The sequence below is a fragment of the Hyperoodon ampullatus genome (assembly GCF_949752795.1).
Source record: "Hyperoodon ampullatus genome assembly, chromosome: 4".
NCBI classification, from domain to species: domain Eukaryota; kingdom Metazoa; phylum Chordata; class Mammalia; order Artiodactyla; family Ziphiidae; genus Hyperoodon; species Hyperoodon ampullatus.
In genome coordinates, this window is record NC_136917.1 from 57,159,495 (window position 1) to 57,182,633 (window position 23,139).

The window sequence follows — 23,139 nt, forward strand, 5'->3', positions numbered from 1 at the left end:
GTCAGAGCACTGCTTGTTGGAGGTGTGGAAGAAAACCCCCTTTCCTCACATTGAAATTGGGTGCTCAGAACACAAAAGAGTTGGCGTCAGTGATGTGGGATTTGCTAGATTAGCCCTGGCTCACGGAAACATATAGTTTGGGAAGAGAAAGGATGAAAGGGCACGGGATGAAGAACCTCTGATTCCTGGGCCACATGGTCACCCATGGTATGGAGCAGCAGCTTGCTGTAGTCAGTTACTAAACGTAAAAGTTACCAGTGGAATCCAAATCCTGGGGAATGGAATCACTGGGTGTATAAGGAAGTGCAAAATAATAAGAAGGATGCTAAACATACAATCCCTTGGTTATTGTTATCTGTAATAGCTAAACTAAAAGTAAAAGAGAATGCTGGGTTAGACCTTGATGCTGGTCCAAACTCAGATTTCAGTGAGTCTGAGCTTGGGCCACTAGCCTCAAAGCTGCCCCCATGGTAAAAAAATGTGCAGGGACAACAGAAAGTCCTCTAAGATCTCTGGTCACAAAGAAGGTAATCAACATGGGGTGGGTGGGAGGGGGAGAGGACAAAACCAAGAAACTCCTAAACCCAGGGGTTATAGTGTGAAGGAATTGTTTCATTTTGTAGATCAGTATCATCAGCTTCCTGAAGAACCTTTACTGAAATGAATCATAACTAATGTGAGGGATGTGTCTTTGGTTTTGAGTGCTGCAGAGTGGAAGAGCATGTTTGGGTTGATACAGGGCCCACAGCTCACTATGGAAAAATCACAGACGACTATATGTGATTCAGATACACAAGAGATTATTCCTGAGGGAACAGGCAGCCTGATGGACTAGATAAAAGCCACTGCAAGGTCTGTTTACCCTGCAGTGTTTGTCTTCCCCTATGAATGCCAAGTGGAAAACTTCAGCTGAAATAGCTGATACGCTTCGTATGCAAACCCTGTGGTACTGGCTTTATGATGAGTAGGATATTCACCCGCTGAATATACCTGTTACCAATGTCACGGTAAATTCTGAGGTTAAAGGGGCCCTTTCACATGGGCATCCCATATAATCCTATTGTTGCCAAATCAAAAAAGCGTTCAGGGCTTCCCTGGTGGTGCAGTGGTTAAGAATCTCCCTGCTAATGCAGGGAACACGGGTTAGAGCCCTGGTCTGGGAGGATCCCACATGCCGCGGAGCAACTAAGCCTGTGCACCACAACTACTGAGCCTGGGCTCTAGAGCCCATGAGCCACAACTACTGAAGCCCACACGCCTAGAGCCCATGCTCCGCAACAAAAGAAGCCACCGCAATGAGAAGCCCGTGCACCCCAACGAAGAGTAGCCCCGACACGCCACAACTAGAGTCCATGCGCAGCAACAAAGGCCCAACGCAGCCAAAAGTAAATTAAAAATAAAAAAAGTTCAGGAAACATGAAATTTGCTCTCTTAGCTTCCCCTCACTGGGTCTTACAGATGTTAATAAAAACATTAAGTTAATTAACTAGAGAATGGGGAGAGGCCAAGGGGGCAGTCACAGGACTCTTCCCAAGGAGGTAGAAATTTTTAAACGGTTATTAAGTAATAAGATGAGGGACTTCCCTGGTGATCCACTGGTTAAGAGCACGTGCTCTGAATGCAGGGTGCCCGGGTTCGATCTCTAGTCAGGGAACTAGATCCCGTATGCCACAACGAAGATCCCACCTGCTGCAACTAAGACCTGGTGCGGCTAAATAAATAAATAAATTATAAATAGGTAAATAAATAAATATTTTTAAAAAAGCAATAAGATGAATGAAGTGAATATCGATAGGAGCAAAACAAAGAGAAAACAGAAAGGGGAGTCACAGGACTCATTCCAGAAGAGTAGAAATCCTTAGATGGTTATTAAAAAAATGGAGTGAATAAAATGGACATTGATTGGGTTAAAACAAAGTTTTAATACAGCACTACCTAAGGTTGGGTGGGCCAAAGGAACCCGCCCCCCCCTTTGATCTCTCAACATTGAAGGACGCCAAACAGGTCCACTCTATTTACCCCTGTTTGGAGAAATTTTAAAAGTCAGAAGGCAGACATTACAATGAGAAACCTGACTGGAAATTGCATGGGAGAGTGGGCAGGCAGATGTATAAGGTAAAGATTGAAAAAAGGGCCAGGGTCACTTGGCTCAACCCCTCACTGGGTAGCCAAAGACTTTTGCACTGGAGTGGGTAAAATGGTCAGGGGCTGGAGAAGAGAAGTTTCCAGGACTCAACTGTGGTACCAAAGCCCACTGGTGAAACCCAATTAGATTAAGATTAGATTAGATTAAGATTACCTAAAAAAGGTAATGGTTGATAGGATTATGAAAGTTAGAATTATGTAAACAAGTGTGGGGCTTCCTTGGTGGCGCAGTGGTTAAGAATCCATCTGCCAATGCAGGGGACACAGGTTCAAGCCCTGGTCAGGGAAGATCCCACATGCCACGGAGCAACTAAGCCCGTGCACCGCAACTACTGAGCCTGCGCTCTGGAGTCTGCGATCCACAAGTACTGAAGCCCGTGAGCCCAGAGCCTGTGCTCCTCAACGAGAAGCCACCGCAATGAGAAACCCATGCACCGCAATGAAGAGTAGCCCCTGCTCGCAACAACTAGAGAAAGCCCGCGTGCAGCAACGAAGGTCCAATGCAGCCAAAAATAAAATAAATAAATTAAAAAAAAGAAGTGTGTCAACTTTTCCTGAATGTTTTATGGGAATGCATATTATGAAGGGTGAGGGAACACTTTGCCTACCTAGTATTGTAAAATCAAAACCTGTGGATGCTATACACTACCGAATGTAAAATAGTTGTCTGGTGGGAAGCAGCAGCATAGCACAGGGAGATCGGCTTGGTGCTTTGCAATGACCTAGAGGGGTGGGATAGGGAGGATTGGAGGGAGGTTCAAGAGGGAGGGGATATGGGGACATGTGTATGCATATGGCTGATTCACTTTGCTGTGCAACAGAAACTAACACGGTATTGTGAAGCAATTATACTCCAATAAAGTTCTATTAAAAAAAAACCTGTGGATGAAGTCCTAATAGAGGCTACAGTTAGGAACATATGAGTTGTTAGACTTACAGTAAAAGTTTGTAGGAGAATCGGTATGTTTGAACTTACTAGAGAATGGACTTGAGGCTATGGGGAGGGGGAAGTGTAAGCTGTGACAAAGTGAGAGAGCGGCGTGGACATATATACACTACCAAATGTAAAACATATAGCTAGTGGGAAGCAGCCGCATAGCACAGGGAGATCAGCTCGGTGCTTTGTGACCAACTAGAGGGGTGGGATAGGGAGGGTGGGAGGGAGGGAGATGCAAGAGGGAAGAGATATGGGAATATATGTATATGTATAACTGATTCACTTTGTTATAAAGCAGAAACTAACACACCATTGTAAAGCAATTATTCTCCAATAAAGATGTTAAAAAAAAAATAACAAGAACAGGCTTTATGTGAAGTGCTTGTGTCTTTTTTACCAGATTGTATTTGGGAGATGGACACTGAATCTGACTGCGGAACATTTCCCCTACCTAGTATTGTCAAACAGCAATATTAAATGGGAACCAGTAATATTGCCTGAGCCATACAGTGTAGAATGGAAGCTGGAGTGCTGGTGGGGACAAATTCTCTGTGCAATAGCCCTATGTGGGGCATATACTAGGGCTTATGGCTAGAGCCTGTGAATGCTTCCCAGAGATGACTACTGGGACTTTGGACAAGAGGATTTCCACTTGAGGGGTGTTTACTCCCTTGGAGTAAAAAAAGACACAAGCACTTCACATAAAGCCCAATAAAGAGCCCTTGCCTGGCTGACAGAGCTGCTTGGTACATTCCAAGGTGAATGGACAACATCCTGTTTGGAAGGCCATCACGCTGATGGAAGGAGGTAAAAACAAATCAGCTTGGTGGGCTGAATTGCATGCTGTTTACTGACCAGTGATGGAAGGATTGAACAGTGGAAAAAAGCCATTATGTTTGGCTTTTTACTGACTCATGCACAGTGGCCAAAATGATTGGAATCGACAAGAAGATACACCTGTGTGTTTGCTTGACGTGGCCAACTGGGTCCATGAGGTTGAGGGTTTGCAGCAATGCAGAGATGGGCTGAACCTAAACATATTCCTCTTGTTCCCTCTGAGGCATAAAATGCCAGTAAGAACTGTTTTATCTCCCAACAAAATACACAGAGAATGCAGATAGCTGTGTGACCAACTTCCTGGCGGGAAAGCCCTTGAACACAGCTGGCTGTTACTGGTAGCCCTATGGGGCTATAAATGGGTCATGATAGGAGTAGACAATGATTCTGGTCTGGACTTCGCTTACCTGGTGGTAAATGCAAATGCTCAGAATATTGTGAGAGAATTGGAAGAGAAGATATTGCACCAATTTGTATAGCTATCATTTCTTCAGACCAATGACCTCACTTTACAGCCCATAATGTCCAACAATGGGCAGAGAGATATCCTCCTCAGAGTAATATTCTGATAGAGAATTGGAACAGGCAATTAAAACACTGATTGTCTAAAACAGGGGGAGATAAAAGCACGAAGGGCTGGTTTACACACATTCATGAGAATGTGCTCACACTCAACATGAGCAGGGCTAAAGGAGTGTCCTCACTGAATAGATTTCTCTTGTTTTCCTGGTGGATCTGGGGCAGAAGGGTTGGGGAAGGTGCTGGTGTACTTTCTTCTTCATATAACCTCATCTTTTTTTTTTCTCCTACTTGTCGCGTTGGTCATAGGACCAGGGCTGCAATTACAAGGACAGGAAACATGAATGGATTCCTAAGCAAGGAATTATAACTATGTTTTTCACCTTATGTCAGAATTCCCAAGGGCCTAATGGGGCAGGATGTACCTTCACACCATCTGGCAAAATTGGGATTAACAGTGAATGCCACTATATTGCCTGGTGGTAAAGATAGCCCACTAGTTCTGCAACTATGTACCTTACTCTATGGGAACAGAGTGGACAGAGGAAGAAGCACTTACTAGAGTGTATTGCGGTCTGCAATCTACACCAGCACAGTGGCTGAACCTAACGTCCCTTCCAAAGGTAGAAAAGTTTGGGATAAAATGGAAAGAAGAAAAAATAGTAGCCGTTGGTAAAGGAATGATAAATGGGTTATGTAATGAGGGAAATTCAATATTACATTAACACCTCGGAAGAGGCTCAGAGCAAGAGATGATACCCAGACTTTCTTGTTACCAACCCTCTAATCTTATTCCCTTTTATCCCATGGCATATAGGCCAAACCATTAGCCACCACTCATGAATAAATGCTGTTATGGACTGAATTGTGTCCTTGCTGAAAAAGATATATCGGCATCCTAAACCCCAGTACCTCAGAATGTAACTTCATTTGGAGATAGGGTCTTAACAGAGGTAATCAAGTTAAAACAAGGTCATTAGGATGGGTCTTAATCCAGGATGGTTGATGTCCTTATAAAAAGGGGAAATTTAAACAAAGAGACAGACACACATAGAGGGAAGTCCATTTGAAGAGAAGAAAATAGGGAGAAGATGGCATCCACATCCAAGGAAACAGAAATGGAGCAGATTCTCCCTCTCAGCCTTCACAAAGAACCCACCCTACTAACACCTTGATTTCAGACCTCTAAGCCTCAAAAACTGTGAGACAATGAATTTCTATTATTTAAGCCACCCAGTTTGTGGTACTCTGTTATGGCAGCCCTAGAAAACTAATACAAATGCAAATACATACCTCGGGCCATCTTTCTTTCCAAGAAAAGTGAACAGTCAGATGTACCACTCAAGGTTCTTTCCTATCAAGGGGAGAGGGGCAAGATAGATGAAGGGGATTAAATAGTACAAACTACTAAATATAAGATAAATAAGATACAAAGATATAATGTACAGTAGAGGGAATTTAGCCAACACTTTATAATAACTTTATATGGAGTATAATCTGTAAAAATATTGAATCACTATGTTGTACTTCTGAAAGTAAAATGATATTGTAAGTTAACTATACTTCAATTAAAAAACAAAAATCAAACACATAAAGGTCTTTCCTAGCATGAAGAGTTCCTTTCTCTTCTGCATTTCTGAGCCAGTCCTGTGGGATGTAATACATTACTAGTCTCCTTATGGTTTGTGTCAGATTTCTGTGAGGAAATATTTTAATATTAGGCTCAAATTTTCCCTCTTTAGTGATCTGATCACAGGGAATGAGCTGATCATTCCCTTCTCTACTATCTATTCTAGGTTTCTTTTCACCTTCACTAGCATGTCTGCTGGTTTTGGTGGCTTATCTGGTGGTATAATACAGACGTTCATCCCCAATAGATATGAGCCCTTGTCATCAAGCCCTTTCAATATGGGATTGTTGCATATATCCAATTACCAATAAGGCCATAGATGTAGGTTGAAAGAGAGGTGGTAATGCAGGAGCAGTAGGTGTATTGCCAGTATAAACCGTCCACTTCTTAAACATATTTATGCTCCTCAGACCTGCTCACCTATGATCTTGTATTACTACTTCCACTTGAAGATGGAGTGCTGCTACACATGCTACAATTTTATGGTTTGATGAATCGGGTAAATTATAGACACCTCAGATCACATGTTCACTTTATGTCCCACAGTCAGGGGTTCAGTCTCTACCGTGGTCCAATAGCAAGCCAGGAGCTGTGTTACTGAGTTGGGATCTCTAAGAAGCAGACTCTGAGATTGAGTTAAAGTAGGGTATTTGCTAGCGAGTTCTTTGAGATTAACATCCATGGGGTAGAGGTGACAGAGGCAGGATTCAGCAAAGAGAGAAGTGGGGAACTCTGAAGCTAAAATGTCCCTTTAGAGTTGTGCTGAGCTAGCTGAAATGGCTAGGTCTTTATATTTCCACATTGATCAGTCATTGGATGTGGGCTGCCCTGAAAAGGGTGTGACAGCTGAAGGGTGCCTACTGCTAACACTCCTGGCATTCCCAGAATCAAGACTTCCATGGAAAGGGAATTTCAGTGGTGCATGTCCATGTCCTTATAGTCCACCTTCTGTGCCTCTCAGATCCTTTTCTTCACACATATTCGTGGAGCAGCTCCTTCATCGTTCTGCTGGTCTTCTCTTCCTGGGGGAAACTTAGAAGAGAAAGTTTAATGGGATGACCTATAGTCTCTACCACTGAAACTGGTTTCAGGGTTAGAACTGATAATCATTGTCTCCCTTCTCTACTATCCATTCTAGGTTTCTTTTCACCTTCACTAGCATGTCTGCTGGTCTTGGTGGTTTATTTGGTGGTATAATCCAGACATTGATCCCCAAGAGATATGAGTCCTTGTCATCAAGCCCTTTCAATATAGGATTGTTGCATATATCCAATTACCAAAATAACTGGGCTAGTGTGTACTAGGAGGCACTCAAGTGGGTCAACTATGTGCCAAACATATTTTTCCTTGAACCCTGTGTGTCATAGCAGCCCTACTTCCTCCTGATGATCAGGGTCAGTTTCCCCTGTCAAGTCGGTGGCTCCTCTCTTGTCTGCTGGACCCTGGTCATATGGAACCGAAAGGATTGAGGATATAGCTTTAGCTTACAGTATAGCGGGAATCATGCTATATCCCCTGGTTGAAATGTTTCCCTTTAAGGACAAGGACTTCTAACTCTGCAGAGCCCAGAGTTTCAGAAAAGGGAAGCACAAGTTCCCCAAACAGGTCATTGAGAGCAATGTTAACTGAAGCCATTCCTGCCATATAAAGTAAAGGGCTTACTGTTTGTCTCTATTGCTGGCATATTGGAAATTTGGATGTGGAAGCACCTAAATGAACCTTGGTAAGTGAGGTACTTGAATAGCTTTTATCTTTGCCACTGTGGCCTCTTTGTTCATCTGCTCATCATGCCAGCAGTGGCATGAGAGGCCATGAGAGGCCAGGAGATCCCACAGGTGCAACAATCAAAATGTCTCCAGACATCACCAAATGTCTCCTTCTCTCCACCATTTTGAAAATCACAGGCTTAGGGTATTCCGCTGGTGACTATAACTGAGCCTGGGATAGGTATATAGTCTAAGTTGGTCCAATCAAATTGAAAGACAGATTTTGGTTGGGAAGAGCCACTCTCTGAACTTACCATGGACAAGGAAGGAAGTTCCCCAGTTACTGCTGGTAGGTTTCTTATGACGACAGACTTTGGAAATTTACAAGGAGGTGAGGGTAAAGCTGAAAGAATAATAAAGTATAAATAAATGTTCATTATCCAAAATTAGCCAGAGTTAAACAATTTGTGCCAGACCATAATTCGATCCTGCCTAGAGGCAGCCATACTTCTAGAACTGCACTGTCCGATAGAGTAATCACCTGCCACATGTGGCCACTGGGCACTTGAAATGTGGCTAGTCCAAACTGAGATGTGCTGTAAGTGTAAAATAAACACTTGATTTTGAAGATTCAGTACAAAATGAGAATGTAAAATATTGTTAATATTTTATACTATGATTATATGTTGAGCAATATTTTGGTAATTAGGTTTAATAAAATGTCATTGAAATTAATTTCACGTGTTTCCTTTTGGCATTTAAATGTGGCTGCTAGATAATTTAACATACATATGTGACTTTCACCTGTGGCTCACATTATATTTCTATTGGACAGAGCTGCTCTGGACTACCTGGTTTTCGAGATAACACATTTTCTTATTGTTTAAACCAGTGTAAATTAGGTTGGTCTTTTTTTCTATCGAAAGCATCCTATTTGATACAAGAGACTGCTACAATTTAGTTAACCTGCTTTTTACTGATTATATACTGCTGGAACAGTATATGAGTGTATTTTGGGGGCTATCTGCTATTTCCTCACTACTATAATTTTCAATCTCCAAAATATAAACATGGCTTCTCCCATCACTAACATTTTTTTTAACCTCCACAGTATAAGGAACTTGAAAGTTTATTAAAGGGAATTTTCAATCATACAGCATTAGCCCAATGGTGATACTCCTTTATCATAAGTAGGAAGCCCTTTGAGGCTTATTACCACACTGGGGAATTTATTGCTCCCCCTCAAATCTTTGGTTCACCAGTATCACAGATATTCTATGGAAAAGCCACAGGAGTGTAATTCCATTATCAACTCAGAGTGTTTCTACATGTCAAGTGGATTTCATTAAAAAAACAACATTTGACAAAATTCTACACACATTTATGATAAAAACCCTCCAGAAAGTAGGTATAGAGGGAACTTACCTCAACATAATAAAGGCCATATATGACAAACCCACAGCCAAAATCATCCTCAATGGTGAAAAACTGAAACCATTTCCACTAAGATCAGGAACAAGACAAGGATGTCCACCGTCACCACTATTATTCAACATAGTTTTGGAAGCTTTAGCCACAGCAATCAGAGAAAAAGAAGAAATAAAAGGAATCGAAATCGGAAAAGAAGAAGTAAAGCTGTCACTGTTTGCAGATTACATGATACTATGCATAGAGAATACCAAAGATGCTACTAGAAAACTACTAGAGCTAATCAATGAACTTGGTAAAGTAGCAGGATACAAAATTAATGCACAGAAATCTCTTGCATTCCTATGAACTAGAGATGAAAAATCCGAAAGAGAAATTAAGGAAACACTCCCATTTACCACCGCAACAAAAAGAATAAAATACCTAGGAATAAACCTACCTAAGGAGACAAAAGACCTATATGCAGAAAACTATAAGACACTGATGAAAGAAATTAAAGATGATACAAACAGATGGAGAGAGATACCAGGTTCTTGGATAGGAAGAATCAACATTGTGAAAATGACTATACTACCCAAAGCAATCTACAGATTCAGTGCAATCCCTATCAAGCTACCAATGGCAGTTTTCACAGAACTAGAACAAAACATTTCACAATATGTATGGAAACACAAAAGACCCCGAATAGCCAAAGCAATCTTGAGAAAGAAAAATGGAGCTGGAGGAATCAGGCTCCCAGACTCCAGACTATACTACAAAGCTACAATTATCAAGACAGTATGGTACTGGCACAAAAACAGAAATATAGATCAATGGAACAGCATAGAAAGCCCATAGATAAACCCACGCACATATGGTCACCTTACTTTTGATAAAGGAGGCAAGAATATACAATGGAGAAAAGACAGCCTCTTCAATAAGTGGTGCCGGGAAAACTGAACAGCTGCATGTAAAAGAATGAAATTAGAACACTCCCTAACACCATACACAAAAATAAACTCAGAATGGATTAAAGACCTAAATGTAAGGCCAGACACTATCAAACTCTTAGAGGAAAACATAGGCAGAACACTCTATGACGTAAATCACAGCAAGATCCTTTTTGACCCACCTCCTAGAGAAATGGAAATAAAAACAAAAATAAACAAATGCGACCTAATGAAACTTAAAAGCTTTTGCACAACAAAGGAAACCATAAACAAGATGAAAAGACAACCCTCAGAATGGGAGAAAATATTTGCAAATGAAGCAATTGACAAAGAATTAATCTCCAAAATTTACAAGCAGCTCATGCAGCTCAATATCAAAAAAACAAACAACCCAATCGAAAAATGGGCAGAAGACCTAAACAGACATTTCTCCAAAGAAGATATACAGATTGCCAACAAACACATGAAAGGATGCTCAACATCACCAATCATTAGAGAAATGCAAATCAAAACTACAATGAGCTGTCACCTCACACCAGTCAGAATGGCCATCATCAAAATATCAACAAACAATAAATGCTGGAGAGGGTGTGGAGAAAAGGGAACCCTCTTGCACTGTTGGTGGGAATGTAAATTGATACAGCCACTATGGAGAACAGTGTGGAGGTTCCTTAAAAGCTAAAAATAGAAATACCATACAACGCAGCAATCTCACTACTGGGCATATACCCTGAGAAAACCATAATTCAAAGAGTCATGTACCACAATGTTCATTGCAGCTCTATTTATAATAGCCAGGACATGGAAGCAACCTAAGTGTCCATCAACAGATGAACAGATAAAGAAGATGTGGCACATATATACAATGGAATATTACTCAACCATAAAAAGAAACGAAATTGAGTTATTTGTAGTGAGTTGGATGGACCTAGAGTCTGTCATACAGAGTGAAGTAAGTCAGAAAGAGAAAAATAAACACTGTATGCTAACACATATATATGGAATCTAAAAAAAAAAAAAGAAAAAAAGGTTCTGAAGAACCTGGGGGCAGGACAGGAATAAAGTAGAGAATGGACTTGAGGACATGGGGAGGGGCAAGGGTAAGCTGGGATGAAGTGAGAGAGTGGCATGGACATATATACACTACCAAATGTAAAACAGATAGCTAGTGGGAAGCAGACGCATAGCACAGGGAGATCAGCTCCGTGCTTTGTGACCACCTAGAGGGGTGGGATAGGGAGAAGCAAGAGGGAGGAGATATGGGGATATATGTATATGTATAGCTGATTCACTTTGTTATAAAGCAGAAACTAACACACCACTGTAAAGTAATTATACTCCAATAAAGGTGTTAAAAAAATTAAACAAAATTAAAAATTCAATTCCCCGGGACTTGCCTGGCAGTGTAGTGGTTAAGAATCTGCCTGCCAATGCAAGGGACACGGGTTTGAGCCCTGGTCTGGGAAGATCCCACATGCCGTGGAGCAACTAAGCCCGTGAGCCACAACTACTGAGGCTGCGTGCTGCAATTACTGAAGCCCGCGCACCTAGAGCCCGTGCTCTGCAACAAGAGAAGCCACCACAATGAGAAGCCCACGCAATGCAACGAAGAGAAGCCCCTGCTCGCTCCAACTAGAGAAGGCCCGTGCGCAGCAACAGAGATCCAATGCAGCCAAAAATAAATAAATACATAAAATTCAGTTCCCCAGTCAAAACAACAACAACAACAACAACAACAACTGGATTTATCAATAGACATTAAGGTAATGGTGATGTGGCAGTGCCCTTAGGTTTAAGATCAATGTAACTACCCCTCAAAAAATAGCATTCAGAAAATGTATTAAACTCAAAAACAGAAAATATGTTTCAGGATTGAAGGAGGTAGATACTTTAGGGGAAACTTCAGTTGATCCTTTTAATTATCCCTGACAACCATTCATTTCAAGGTTTAATAACTAAAACACACCATAATTTTGGCAAATCTGAATTGCCTAGAATTTATCTCAAGTTATTTTCTGTGACAAAGATATTTGAGCATCATAAAACTCATAGGAAATTAAAATGCAAAGCAATATTTGGATTATTGTCATGTATAAGCATGGCCTCACATTTTATAGGGTTAAATAAAGCATTATGCAAAGGCTAGCATGCTAAACTCATATCTATTAAGTAAGTAAAATCAGGTACAATTAAGGGACAAGCACATTGGAAAAATTTCTTCAAAAAGAGGAAATAGATCATCCTGGAAATTATATATACATCAGCTAACATTCTTGAACACATTACAGAACAAAGAACTAAAGTACAGTTATGTAGAAGAGCATAATTTTCCTTCAAACTTAACATAGAAAACCAAACTGGTGCCAAACCATTTAAGTTCCACCCCATGACACACAGTAGCACAGTCTACGAAACCAAACGCGTCACATTCACACACGCTATTTGCAAATTTCTGGCCTCATAACAATTGGCACGGTCTGTGACTGGAGAGGAAATGTATATATAAAGTGGCTCTATCTCATTTTAAGGCGACATAGAATGTATTTTCTCTGACAAATTATTATAGGATTTAGATTGTATTTATGTTCTTTCTGGATGGATCAATTGTTTCATACAATTAGCAAATATTTTTTATCTCCCACATTTTGATACTAGGCACTGGGACCGGATGAACATGATATTAGACTCCTGATTATCATGGAGCTTCCAATCCTAGGTGAGGGAGACAATAAGTACATAAAGAAATAAAGTGAATTTTTTAAATGTTAATCACATTTTAAGTGAATTCTCTAAAACTTAGATGCAGGTGTTGATATTTTAGAGAATAGAAATTGGAATTTTAATGACCTTGATAGTCTACCAAATTGATCCTGTTAATAAATGGAAATGAATAGGAATAAGTGGAAACTGTTATACAGTTAGACTGAAGCACTATAAGTACATGTTGAAGAATACTTGAACACCTAAAGAAGAGGCCAGCAGAAAAGTTATCCAAACAGTAGTGGTGGATTTTTTAAAATTCCAAACTAATTTAAAAATTACTGGCAAATGAGTAGAAGGAAGTAATACTTCAATTATATTCTACTTTAATCAGACTACTCGTCTTTCAGCCAACTGTCCTAAATGAACATGGGCCTCCAGAAGAACACTCCCTTCTCTGTTTACATTGATATCTACATCAAACACATTAAAAAGAGGAATCACTACTCAGCCATAAAAAGGAACGAAACTGGGTCATCTGTAGAGACGTGGATGGATCTAGAGACTCACACAGAATGAAGTCAGAAAGAGAAAAACGAATATTGTATATTAACGCATATATGTGGAACCTAGAAAAATGGTACAGATGAACCGGTTTGCAGGGCAGAAATTGAGACACAGATGCAGAGAACAAACGTATGGACACCAAGCGGGGGAAGTGGCGGGGTGGGGGTGGGCGGGGATGAACTGGGAGATTGGGATTGACATGTATACACAAATATGTATTAAATGGATGAGTAATAAGAACCTGCTGTATAAAAAAATAAATAAAATTAAATTAAAAAAGAGGAATCACTCTTGTTCCCTCAGGGGGTCTTCAAAACAGAAACAGACCGAGTCATGAGCCCCCTACGGCCATCTTCATAATCAACAAACACAGACTTAGCATTATAGTGGTCTGCACTTCCTCACTCCACTGATTTGGGTACTTTAAAATCCACGGTATGGTTAGTTATACATTCTTTTATCGGCTCCAGATTGAATATAGACTGTGGAGATGCCGAGATATTTTCAGAAACAAACACCATTTCCGCACGGACTCCCTATCTCCGGCAATCACCCGGAAGCCTAGGAGGTATCCGGCCCCACAGAGATCCGGTAAAAGCCCTGGCTTAGCGGAGGCGCGCGGGAGGATCTATGTCCTTCTTAGAACCGTTTTCTCTTTTTTTTTTTTTTTTTTGGCGGTAAGCGGGCCTCTCGCTGTTGTGGCCTCTCCCATTGCAGAGCATAGGCTCCGGACGCGCAGGCTCAGAGGCCATGGCTCACGGGTCCCGCCGCTCCGCGGCATGTGGGATCTTTCCGGACCGCGGCACGAATCCGTGTCCCCTGCATCGGCAGGCGGACTCTCAACCACTGCGCCACCAGGGAAGCCCTCGAAATACTTTTAAACCAACACCTCTTTGCGAAACAGTCTTCATCCCTTTAAGGCCAAGGTCTCGCGAGACGACAAGACGCCGGATAGCGTAATCGCGCGTTGCGCTTGCTCGCGCTGGGGCAGATCGCACTTCCGCCCGAGGCGTGTTGCGACTCACAGCCGCTTCCCGTCTCGTGTGGTGACGCAGCTGTTTTTTCTCGGCTAGGTCTGCTGTAACGGACGGAGGCCGCCTGAGCTGCGGAGCTGCAGAATCTGGCGTTCGGAGCGGCGGTTCTTGGCGCGATTTCGCGTTGCCCGTCCTCAGCCGTTTCACCGATAATCAGCGGATCGCTTTGCCAAGTGCCGGGAAGAACAAAGGAATTCGGAAGGAGACTCTCGGCTCCCGGCCGCCTTTCTCTGAGTGGCTTCGTTTCCCGCTCGCGCCTGTCCGGAGAAACTGAACTTATAACCGTCACTGGATTGTAAGTACCCGAGGCGAAGAGAGCTCACTACGCCCCGCTTTTGCGTATCCTTGTTCCGGGAGAGTTTGTGGATTGGGAGTATCTGCTGAGCCTTACTTTCTGTGCCGAAAATCATTCCGTAGGAGCCGCCATTTGCTTTCCCTGCGTTGTCCTGCAGCGGCAGGACAACCTCTATCTAGAGGTTGGAACTTGGCATTGCAGCTAACAGATTTAAATGGACCTGAGTAAGGCAATGCGTGATTAACGACTGGTATTGTCACAGCATATTTAGAAAGACTTGGGACTTAATTCCGAATAGACGCTTAGTTGCTGTTCTCCCTAGAACTCTTTGTAATTAAAGACGTCAATTTATAAAGAACTGGTCTTTCTGTTGAAATAGCTGAAATTTTTTAGTGCAACAAGTGGTTATTAGAGGAAAAAGTGAGTCACAAAGAAATAAAGATGAGTAAGAGCAAAGATGATGCTCCTCACGAACTAGAGAGCCAGTTTATCTTACGCCTACCTCCGGAGTATGCCTCTACTGTGAGGCGGGCGATACAGTCTGGTCATGTCAACCTGAAGGACAGACTGACAATTGAGTTACACCCTGATGGGCGTCATGGAATTGTCAGAGTGGACCAGGTCCCATTGGCGTCAAAATTGGTAGATCTGCCATGTGTTATGGAAAGTTTGAAAACCATTGATAAAAAAACCTTTTACAAGACAGCTGATATCTCTCAGATGCTTGTCTGTACAGCTGATGGTGATCTCTGTCCTCCTGTTGAGGAACCAGTTGCCACTGCTGATCCCAAAGCAAGCAAGAAAAAGGATAAGGACAAAGAGAAAAAGTTTATATGGAACCATGGAATTACTCTGCCTCTAAAAAACGTCAGAAAGAGAAGGTTCCGTAAGACAGCAAAGAAGAAATATATTGAGTCTCCAGATGTGGAAAAAGAAGTAAAGCGGTTGCTGAGCACAGATGCTGAAGCTGTCAGTACCCGTTGGGAAATAATTGCTGAAGATGAAACAAAAGAAGCAGAAAGTCAAGGCCTTGATCTCTCTTCCCCAGGAATGTCTGGCCACAGGCAGGGCCGTGACTCATTAGAACATGATGAGCTTCGGGAGATATTCGATGATCTCAGCAGCAGCAGTGAAGATGAAGATGAGACACAGCATCAAGATGAAGAAGATATAAACATCATTGACACTGAGGAAGATCTGGAAAGGCAGCTACAGCACAAGCTAACTGAGTCAGATGAACACCACCAAGAAAACGAGGGAACTAATCAGCTGGTTATGGGAATTCAGAAACAGATTGATAACATGAAAGGCAAGCTCCAAGAGACCCAGGACAGGGCAAAGCGACAGGAGGATCTCATCATGAAAGTGGAAAACCTGGCTCTCAAGAACAGATTTCAGGCTGTGCTGGATGAACTGAAACAAAAGGAAGACCGAGAAAAGGAGCAGCTCAGCTCTTTGCAAGAAGAGCTAGAATCACTCCTAGAGAAGTGAGGAGAGTTTTGATACTTAATTTCATTCCTGACAGTGGTCAGCCTTGAAAGAAAAACTTTGTTTTCATCACCTGGACTAGATAGTAAAACTTTGCAGTAGTTCCCAGTTTCCTCCACTGCCTTCTATTGGATTTGTTTTATAATTGTGAATTTCTATCTCATTTGTTTTTTGGAACCACTTTGGTGGGTGTTTGTCCTGTAGTAAGTAGGAATGTATAGACAGATAAATGTAGGGAAGTTGTAGGATTAGTGGAGTGAACAGTTCAGTTTGGTAATTAATCACAGCTTCACTGCAGGACTTTGCTGCTGTTTCTCCGTTTACCAGAAGCTGCCATTGCTACTCTGTGATGCCATCTGAGATAAATTAGTAGATTCTAGTTTGGTGGCAGTGAAGTTTGTTTACATACGTTTTCCCATGCTGTAGCTATTTTCCCAGTTATTCAAAGCAGTTTTCCACATTTTGCATTGCAAATCGTTTCATAAAGTTGTTTTAACAATAAATAAAAGCAAGTAATTTTCACCTTATGATGTGTCTTGCTCTTTTAGGGGTACTGGGTATCAGATCCTCTTCTGAAGTGGTTTCTTTATGGGGTATAATGACTGACCAATTGGATTCTGTTTTGTAGGAAAAGAAGCAGCTATGTTAGAATTTAAGAAAAAGAGGAACAGCAGAGGCAAAGAAGTGGGGAAATGTCATCTTTGCATTATGTTTCCAATCCACCTGCTCCATTTGGAGGTCAGGAGATACAGAACGTTCCTAAACTATCCTAAATTCTTTTTTTTCAGCCTGATCTCACCACATTCTCTCACTATTTTTAATCCTGAGCTTATTTACATTTTTGTCAAGGAGTTTAATTACTACTCTTTCTCTATAATAGTCTATTGGGATAAATACTATCATGCATCTATCATACCAAAGTATAAGTTACCTGTTGCTCATGTCCTCCCTAGGCTGTAAATTCACTGAGATTAGGTACTTTGCCTTGTTAGTCACTGTAAACTTACTAAAGAAGAGAAAAGAGATTAAAATCACAAGGTCAGGGGATGTGGTGCCTGGGTTTGTATCCTAGTTCAGTGACCTAGTTGAGATTGATCTTGGGCAAGTAAATTAATCTGTTGGTTTCAGTTTCCTCATCTCTAAAATGGAGGTGATAATATTACCTACCTCAGGACCCTTGAGTTGTTGGCTATTGAGTTGATACATATAAGGACTTAGAACAATTCCTAGAATAAAAGCAAACTATTATTGCCTATTTACTAGGGTCTGAACATACAGGGATTAAAAATTTGAATTAAAGACTGATTGAAATGGTAGAAAAGTGTATAAAGAAACAGCTGCTTTAAATGGGGTTGACTGATTTCAAATTAAAGAATCATTCTAAAAGTTTATAAATTACAGCAGAAACAAAGTTTGCTTCAAATACATCTGCAGCATAAGCAAACTGAGTCAGTTTACTACTGTAGCTTTTTTATTTGATTCATTTACAGCTTAGTTTTGCACAGATATTAAAATCTCCATAATGAAGAGTAATTATCTGTTATGTAAACTTCAAAAGAGAAAAACTTAAGAAGATTGGGATCTATTTCCCTTCATGTAAATCCAGAGTTACCAAAAAAGACTCACTTTTCTCACAGCTCCCTTGCCTGATGAGTGTGATATATAGTTGGGCTACGGTTTTCAATATTTCTGAGTTCATGAATGGAAGTTGAATTTTTAAAATTAGTGTTTTAAAATATTATAAGAGGGCTTCCCTGGTGGCGCGGTGGTTGACAGTCCACCTGCCGATGCAGGGGACGCGGGTTCGTGCCCCAGTCTGGGAGGATCCCACATGCCACGGAGCGGCTGGGCCCGTGAGCCATGGCCGCTGAGCCTGCGCGTCCGGAGCCTGTGCTCCGCAATGGGAGAGGCCACAACAGTGAGAGGCCCGCGTACCGCAAAAAAAAAAAAAATTATAAGAAAAATCTCACTGAAAATTTTAAGCAATGCAGAAATTTTACAAATTCTTAATTTTATTCACTCCCCTATTGCCGGTCACTTAGGTTGTTCCATTTTAAATTTGCTATTACACAGAATGCTGCAATAAGCATGTCAGTGTGGTCTCTGTTTTGCATTATTTCTATAGATGAGGTAAATGGGATCTTTATGTTCACATCTAAATGTCATAAAGCCTGACATTTTGAATTTGTAGATCAAATGTTTGAGACAAAAAATTTGGACAAATTGTGACCAATCATGTCTCTGAAGGACTGTCTTGAACCTCTGCTTAAACTTTTATTACCTGGTAAGAATTGTGTGAAAACACAGACTAGGAAGACTGCTCACCACACAGCAGGTATATTGGCCTTCTTTCTGTATTTCAAATGCCCAGCTCTTTCACACTACAGAGCTTTACTTATATTACACTTACATTTCCCTTTTCCTGGAACAGTCTCCAGATATTCTCATGGCTAGCTTTTTGTTACTCAGCCCTCAGCTCAAACCTTACTTTCTCTGGTAATCCTATCTGGCTACTCAATCTGATTGCTAGGGAACATGTGATGTGGGTGTGCATCTTGCTAAGGGTGGTGGTCTTCACTGAAAATTTGGAAGTTCCTTTGCCATTATTTTCCATGTATGCGTGGGAGTACATGTGCTCCAAGTCCAGCTGTTTAAATATATTTCATGGAACTTGAGATCTGTGTATTATTGCACAACTATGTCTGATAATTCAATGAAATTGCAGAGCATTTCCCTATTAATGCCCTCATGATCCCTGGCGCTGATTACTAACTTGGTTTCTCCAAAACATATACATATATGAATTTAATGCAAAAGCAGTTGATGATTTATTGTAGTATCCTGCATCTCTTGTGTTTGTAAAAACTCGGTATGTGCTTTTAAAAAATAAACAATGAACCATAGGTAATTAATTGACAGTTTTAAAAAACCAAAACATTTAAAAAAAACCCTCAAATGTGAGGGACTTCCCTGGTGGTGCAGTGGTTAATGCACTTGCCAATGCAGGGGACACAGGTTTGAGCCCTGGTCCGGGAAGATCCCACATGCTGTGGAGCAACTAAGCCCATGTGCCACAACTACTGAGCCTGTTCTTTAGAGCCCGTGAGCCACAACTACTGAGCCTGCGTGCCACAACTACTGAAGCCCTGCATCTAGAGCCCATGCTCTGCAACAACAGAAGCCAGCACAATGAGAAGCCCGTGCACTGCAACGAAGAGTAGCCCCCGCTTGCCGCAACTAGAGAAAGCCCGAGCGCAGCAACAAAGACCCCATGCAGCCAAAAATAAATATGTAAATAAAATTTATTTTGAAAAAACATCAAATGTGATATGAAATTTTAAAAATTTAAATTAAAAAAATTTTTTTTTCTGGTTTAAAATGGCACATTGTTCTCATGAATCTTCTCTGTCAAATAGCCTGCTAATATAACATAGTAACCCCCAAGGACAAGGAAAATAGGAGATGAGACAACAGTGGATGAGAGATGTCAGTGTTTTCAGAAGGCCAAAGCAGATGAAGAAACGATAAATTAATTCAGAGATCACAGAAAGTTACATGCTAAATGTCTGCAAGGAGGTATACCAAGGAGAAACAAACACACTTGATATAGACACTGCGGCTCAGTTTTTGCAGGCAGTTTCCAAGGAAGAGGGAAGGTGTGAGGCTAGAAACAGGATTCGTTAATGTCTGTGTTCAGGGACTTCCCTGGCAGTCCAGTGGTTAGGACTCTGGGCTTCCACTGCAGGGGGCACAGATTCCACCCCTGGTCTGGGAACTAAGATCCTGCATGCCATGTGGCACAGACAAAAAAAAAATAAGATAAAATCTGTGCTCAGAGCTGTTGGATGTCCAGGAGCCCTATCTCACTCAAGCCAGATGACTTTTCCTTACCCATCCCACAGACAGAAAGTTTATTTTCTGGGTAAATTGAACCAAAGAAGGCACAGATGGAGGCTGGGGGTCCATAGCATTGAACAAGGGAATTGTGTGAAAGTCTGTTTTCTGACTGCAGGATGTCAACCCTCTTCCCCCACTTGGTGTCGTTAAATCAGTACCTAAGGTAAACACCACCCGCAGCCCCCCTCCCCCGCAAACACACAGACACACACACAGTCAAGACTGGAAGATTATTCTCTGAAGAAACCATATGGTACCAGAGAAAGGAAATCCAGATACATTTGGGCACTCTCCAAAGAAAAGACCAAGTCACTGTTTACTACAATGAAGTCTACCTGTTGACAAACAGTATCCATGCACAATCTGCTTTCACTTTTAAATATTAACTGATATCCAAAGAATCAGACAAGGAAAGCTTTCTAAATGAAAGAATCATTTTAGCATACTTTCTGCCCCCTCCACCGTTTTGTTTTTACCCCCAAAGTAAAATACCGCCTAGGGCTTAAAATGTAAACTTTAAGAGAATTCGTTCCAACGCTGGGATTATAAACATATGGGAGGATAAGTGTGTCCTGACAGCGGTACCCTCACTGATGCCCCAAACTGCATCTTGCCTACTAGGCCTGTAGTCAGTTATATCCAGAACTTCTGCTGCATAAAGCTGCATGGCTCCTCAGCAAGAACCCCGAGGCTTAGCACGCACAGAGCGCTGGAACCACACAGGTCTTTTATATCAAGTTTTTTAGCTGTATATAAATGTTTTCCAATGCGATTGTACAAGGCCTTGACTTACCTCTAGAAATAACGAGGGCCCTGCGTCCCACCAGCTCGCAGGGCTTCAGGCCAGGATCCTCGGCGATGTTACCACGAAATAGGGGATGTGCCCGCCTCAGGCCTCCCCCGGCGAGCAAAGAGCTACACCTGGAGAGGCGCGGCGGCCGGCACCTTTGTGGAGCCGCCATTCTTCTCCGGACACGATTAAGGGTTTTCTGATCCGAAGGAGCCACCGATTGTCAGGTAAACCCCCCAAAGTGTTTGTTCGTTTTCCCTATTTTAAACCTTGGTCTCTGTAGATTGACCCTTTGACCCTTTGACCCCAGGGGCGATCAAGCACCTCCCATTTTGTTTTGCCGGGAGGTGGGGGTCTCTGGCCGAACAGGAAGGCAAGTCTTCCTCCGCCGCAGCAGCGCCTAGAGTTTCTGGCCGTAATCGCAGGAATTTATCGGACAGCTTTCTACTGCTGTACTGAGATTCATTAGAAGTGTTTCTCTAGTCTGCCCCGGGGCCCGCGGGCGCTGGGACTGCCGGGCGGCGCGGATCGAGCGGGCGGGCGGCTGGCGGGTTTAGGGCCCAGACGCGGCGGCCGCAGGGCGCCAGGAGAGGCGCGCGCGGGCCCGCGGGCCGGGGGTTATTTCAGTGCGTGGGGAGGGCGGCCCGCGGCCTAGTCTGGCGTTAAGCGGCTTCTCCCGCTCCGGAGAGAGCGCCAAGAGCAGGCGGCTGGACACGGGACGCCCTCCTAAGCTCCAGAGAGTTCCCTTCCTCGGAGACCTGCAGAAGAGTGGGCGAACATGAAATCCAATCCTGCCATCCAAGCCGCCATCGACCTCACCGCGGGGGCCCTTGGGGGCACAGCATGCGTCCTGACCGGGCAGCCCTTCGACACAATGAAAGTGAAGATGCAGACGTTCCCTGGCCTGTACAAGGGCCTCGCCGACTGTGGCCTGAAGACGTACTCCCAGGTGGGCTTGCGGGGCTTCTACAAAGGGACCGGCCCCGCGCTGATGGCCTACGTCGCCGAGAACTCAGTCCTCTTCATGTGCTACGGCTTCTGCCAACAGTTCGTGAGGAAAGTGGTTGGATTGGACAAGCAGGCGAAGCTGAATGATCTGCAGACTGCGGCCGCTGGTTCCGTCGCCTCTGCGTTTGCCGCGCTGGCCCTGTGCCCCACTGAGCTCGTGAAGTGCCGGCTGCAGACCATGCACGAACTGGAGATGTCAGGGAGGATAGCAAAAAGCCATAATACAGTTTGGTCCGTCGTGAAGAGTATCCTTAGAAAGGATGGCCCCTTGGGCTTCTACCACGGACTCACGAGCACTCTATTTCAAGTAGTACCAGGCTATTTCTTCTTCTTCGGTGGCTATGAACTGAGCCGATCGTTTTTTGCCTCGGATGGATCAAAAGATGAACTAGGCCCTGTCCCCTTGATGTTAAGCGGTGGCGTTTCTGGAATTTGCCTTTGGCTTGTCATATACCCAGTGGATTGTATCAAATCCAGAATTCAGGTTCTTTCCATGTCTGGAAAACAGGCAGGATTTATCAGAACTCTTTTAAGTGTTGTGAAAAACGAAGGAGTAGCGGCTTTATATTCTGGTCTGCAAGCTACTTTGATTCGAGCGTTCCCTGCCAATGCAGCACTCTTTTTGACTTATGAATACAGTAGGAAGATGATGATGAGCCAGTTTGAAGCATGCTGAAGTGTCTTGGTGAATCTGGATCCAAGTACACGCCTTTGAGGACTATAATTTAACTCAGAGTTTCATGGAGCACTGGACCAGTGTGGTATTATTTTTGACTTCATGGGAACTTTGCTTTTGTCTTCCCTGCTTATATGCTAAATCTTAAGCTTTATGGAAGAACCTCTATTTTACATCATATAATTTCTGCCCATACTTGTACTGAAATGGAAAAGTTGCTGCTCTTGTGTTTGGTGAGATAATACAGGGCGAGTGGGTGACCGTATATGTACCTAATCTGAAAAGCTAAATATAGTTGTATCAGCGGGCTTTTGCATAAATCTACCCATGTACATGCAGTTTGTTTGCTTATATGTTGTGAGTGAAACACAGTTTGGTTTCCATGTTTAACCTCATGTCACCAGAAAAACAGAGTTAAACATGTTTCAAGATGGTTATAAATGATTACTTAACCCACTCAAGATGTAGGGTCTCTTTAAAAGTCTGCTTAACATGTGCACTATATTAGCCAATTAAAGTTTTTTAAAAGTTTTTGGTGCTTGAAAACGAAAAT

At 42.5% G+C, this 23,139-nt stretch overlaps 2 protein-coding genes across 2 annotated transcripts; both read left to right on the forward strand.

Moving 5' to 3' along the window:
• Positions 1–15,168: 15,168 nt before the first annotated feature.
• LOC307051403 (transcription initiation factor TFIID subunit 7-like) lies at positions 15,169–16,742 on the forward strand (the record flags this gene model as incomplete). The annotated part of the gene is made up of 1 exon (XM_079701721.1): positions 15,169–16,742. One exon carries the CDS (start codon positions 15,169–15,171, stop codon positions 16,216–16,218), a length of 1,050 nt encoding a protein of 349 aa, XP_079557847.1. The 3' UTR covers positions 16,219–16,742.
• Positions 16,743–21,680: 4,938 nt separating this feature from the next.
• Positions 21,681–22,586, forward strand: LOC307051413 (mitochondrial ornithine transporter 2-like; the record flags this gene model as incomplete). The annotated part of the gene is made up of 1 exon (XM_079701731.1): positions 21,681–22,586. The coding sequence occupies one exon, from the start codon at positions 21,681–21,683 to the stop codon at positions 22,584–22,586; it is 906 nt and encodes a 301-aa protein (XP_079557857.1).
• Between the last annotated feature and the right edge of the window lie 553 nt (positions 22,587–23,139).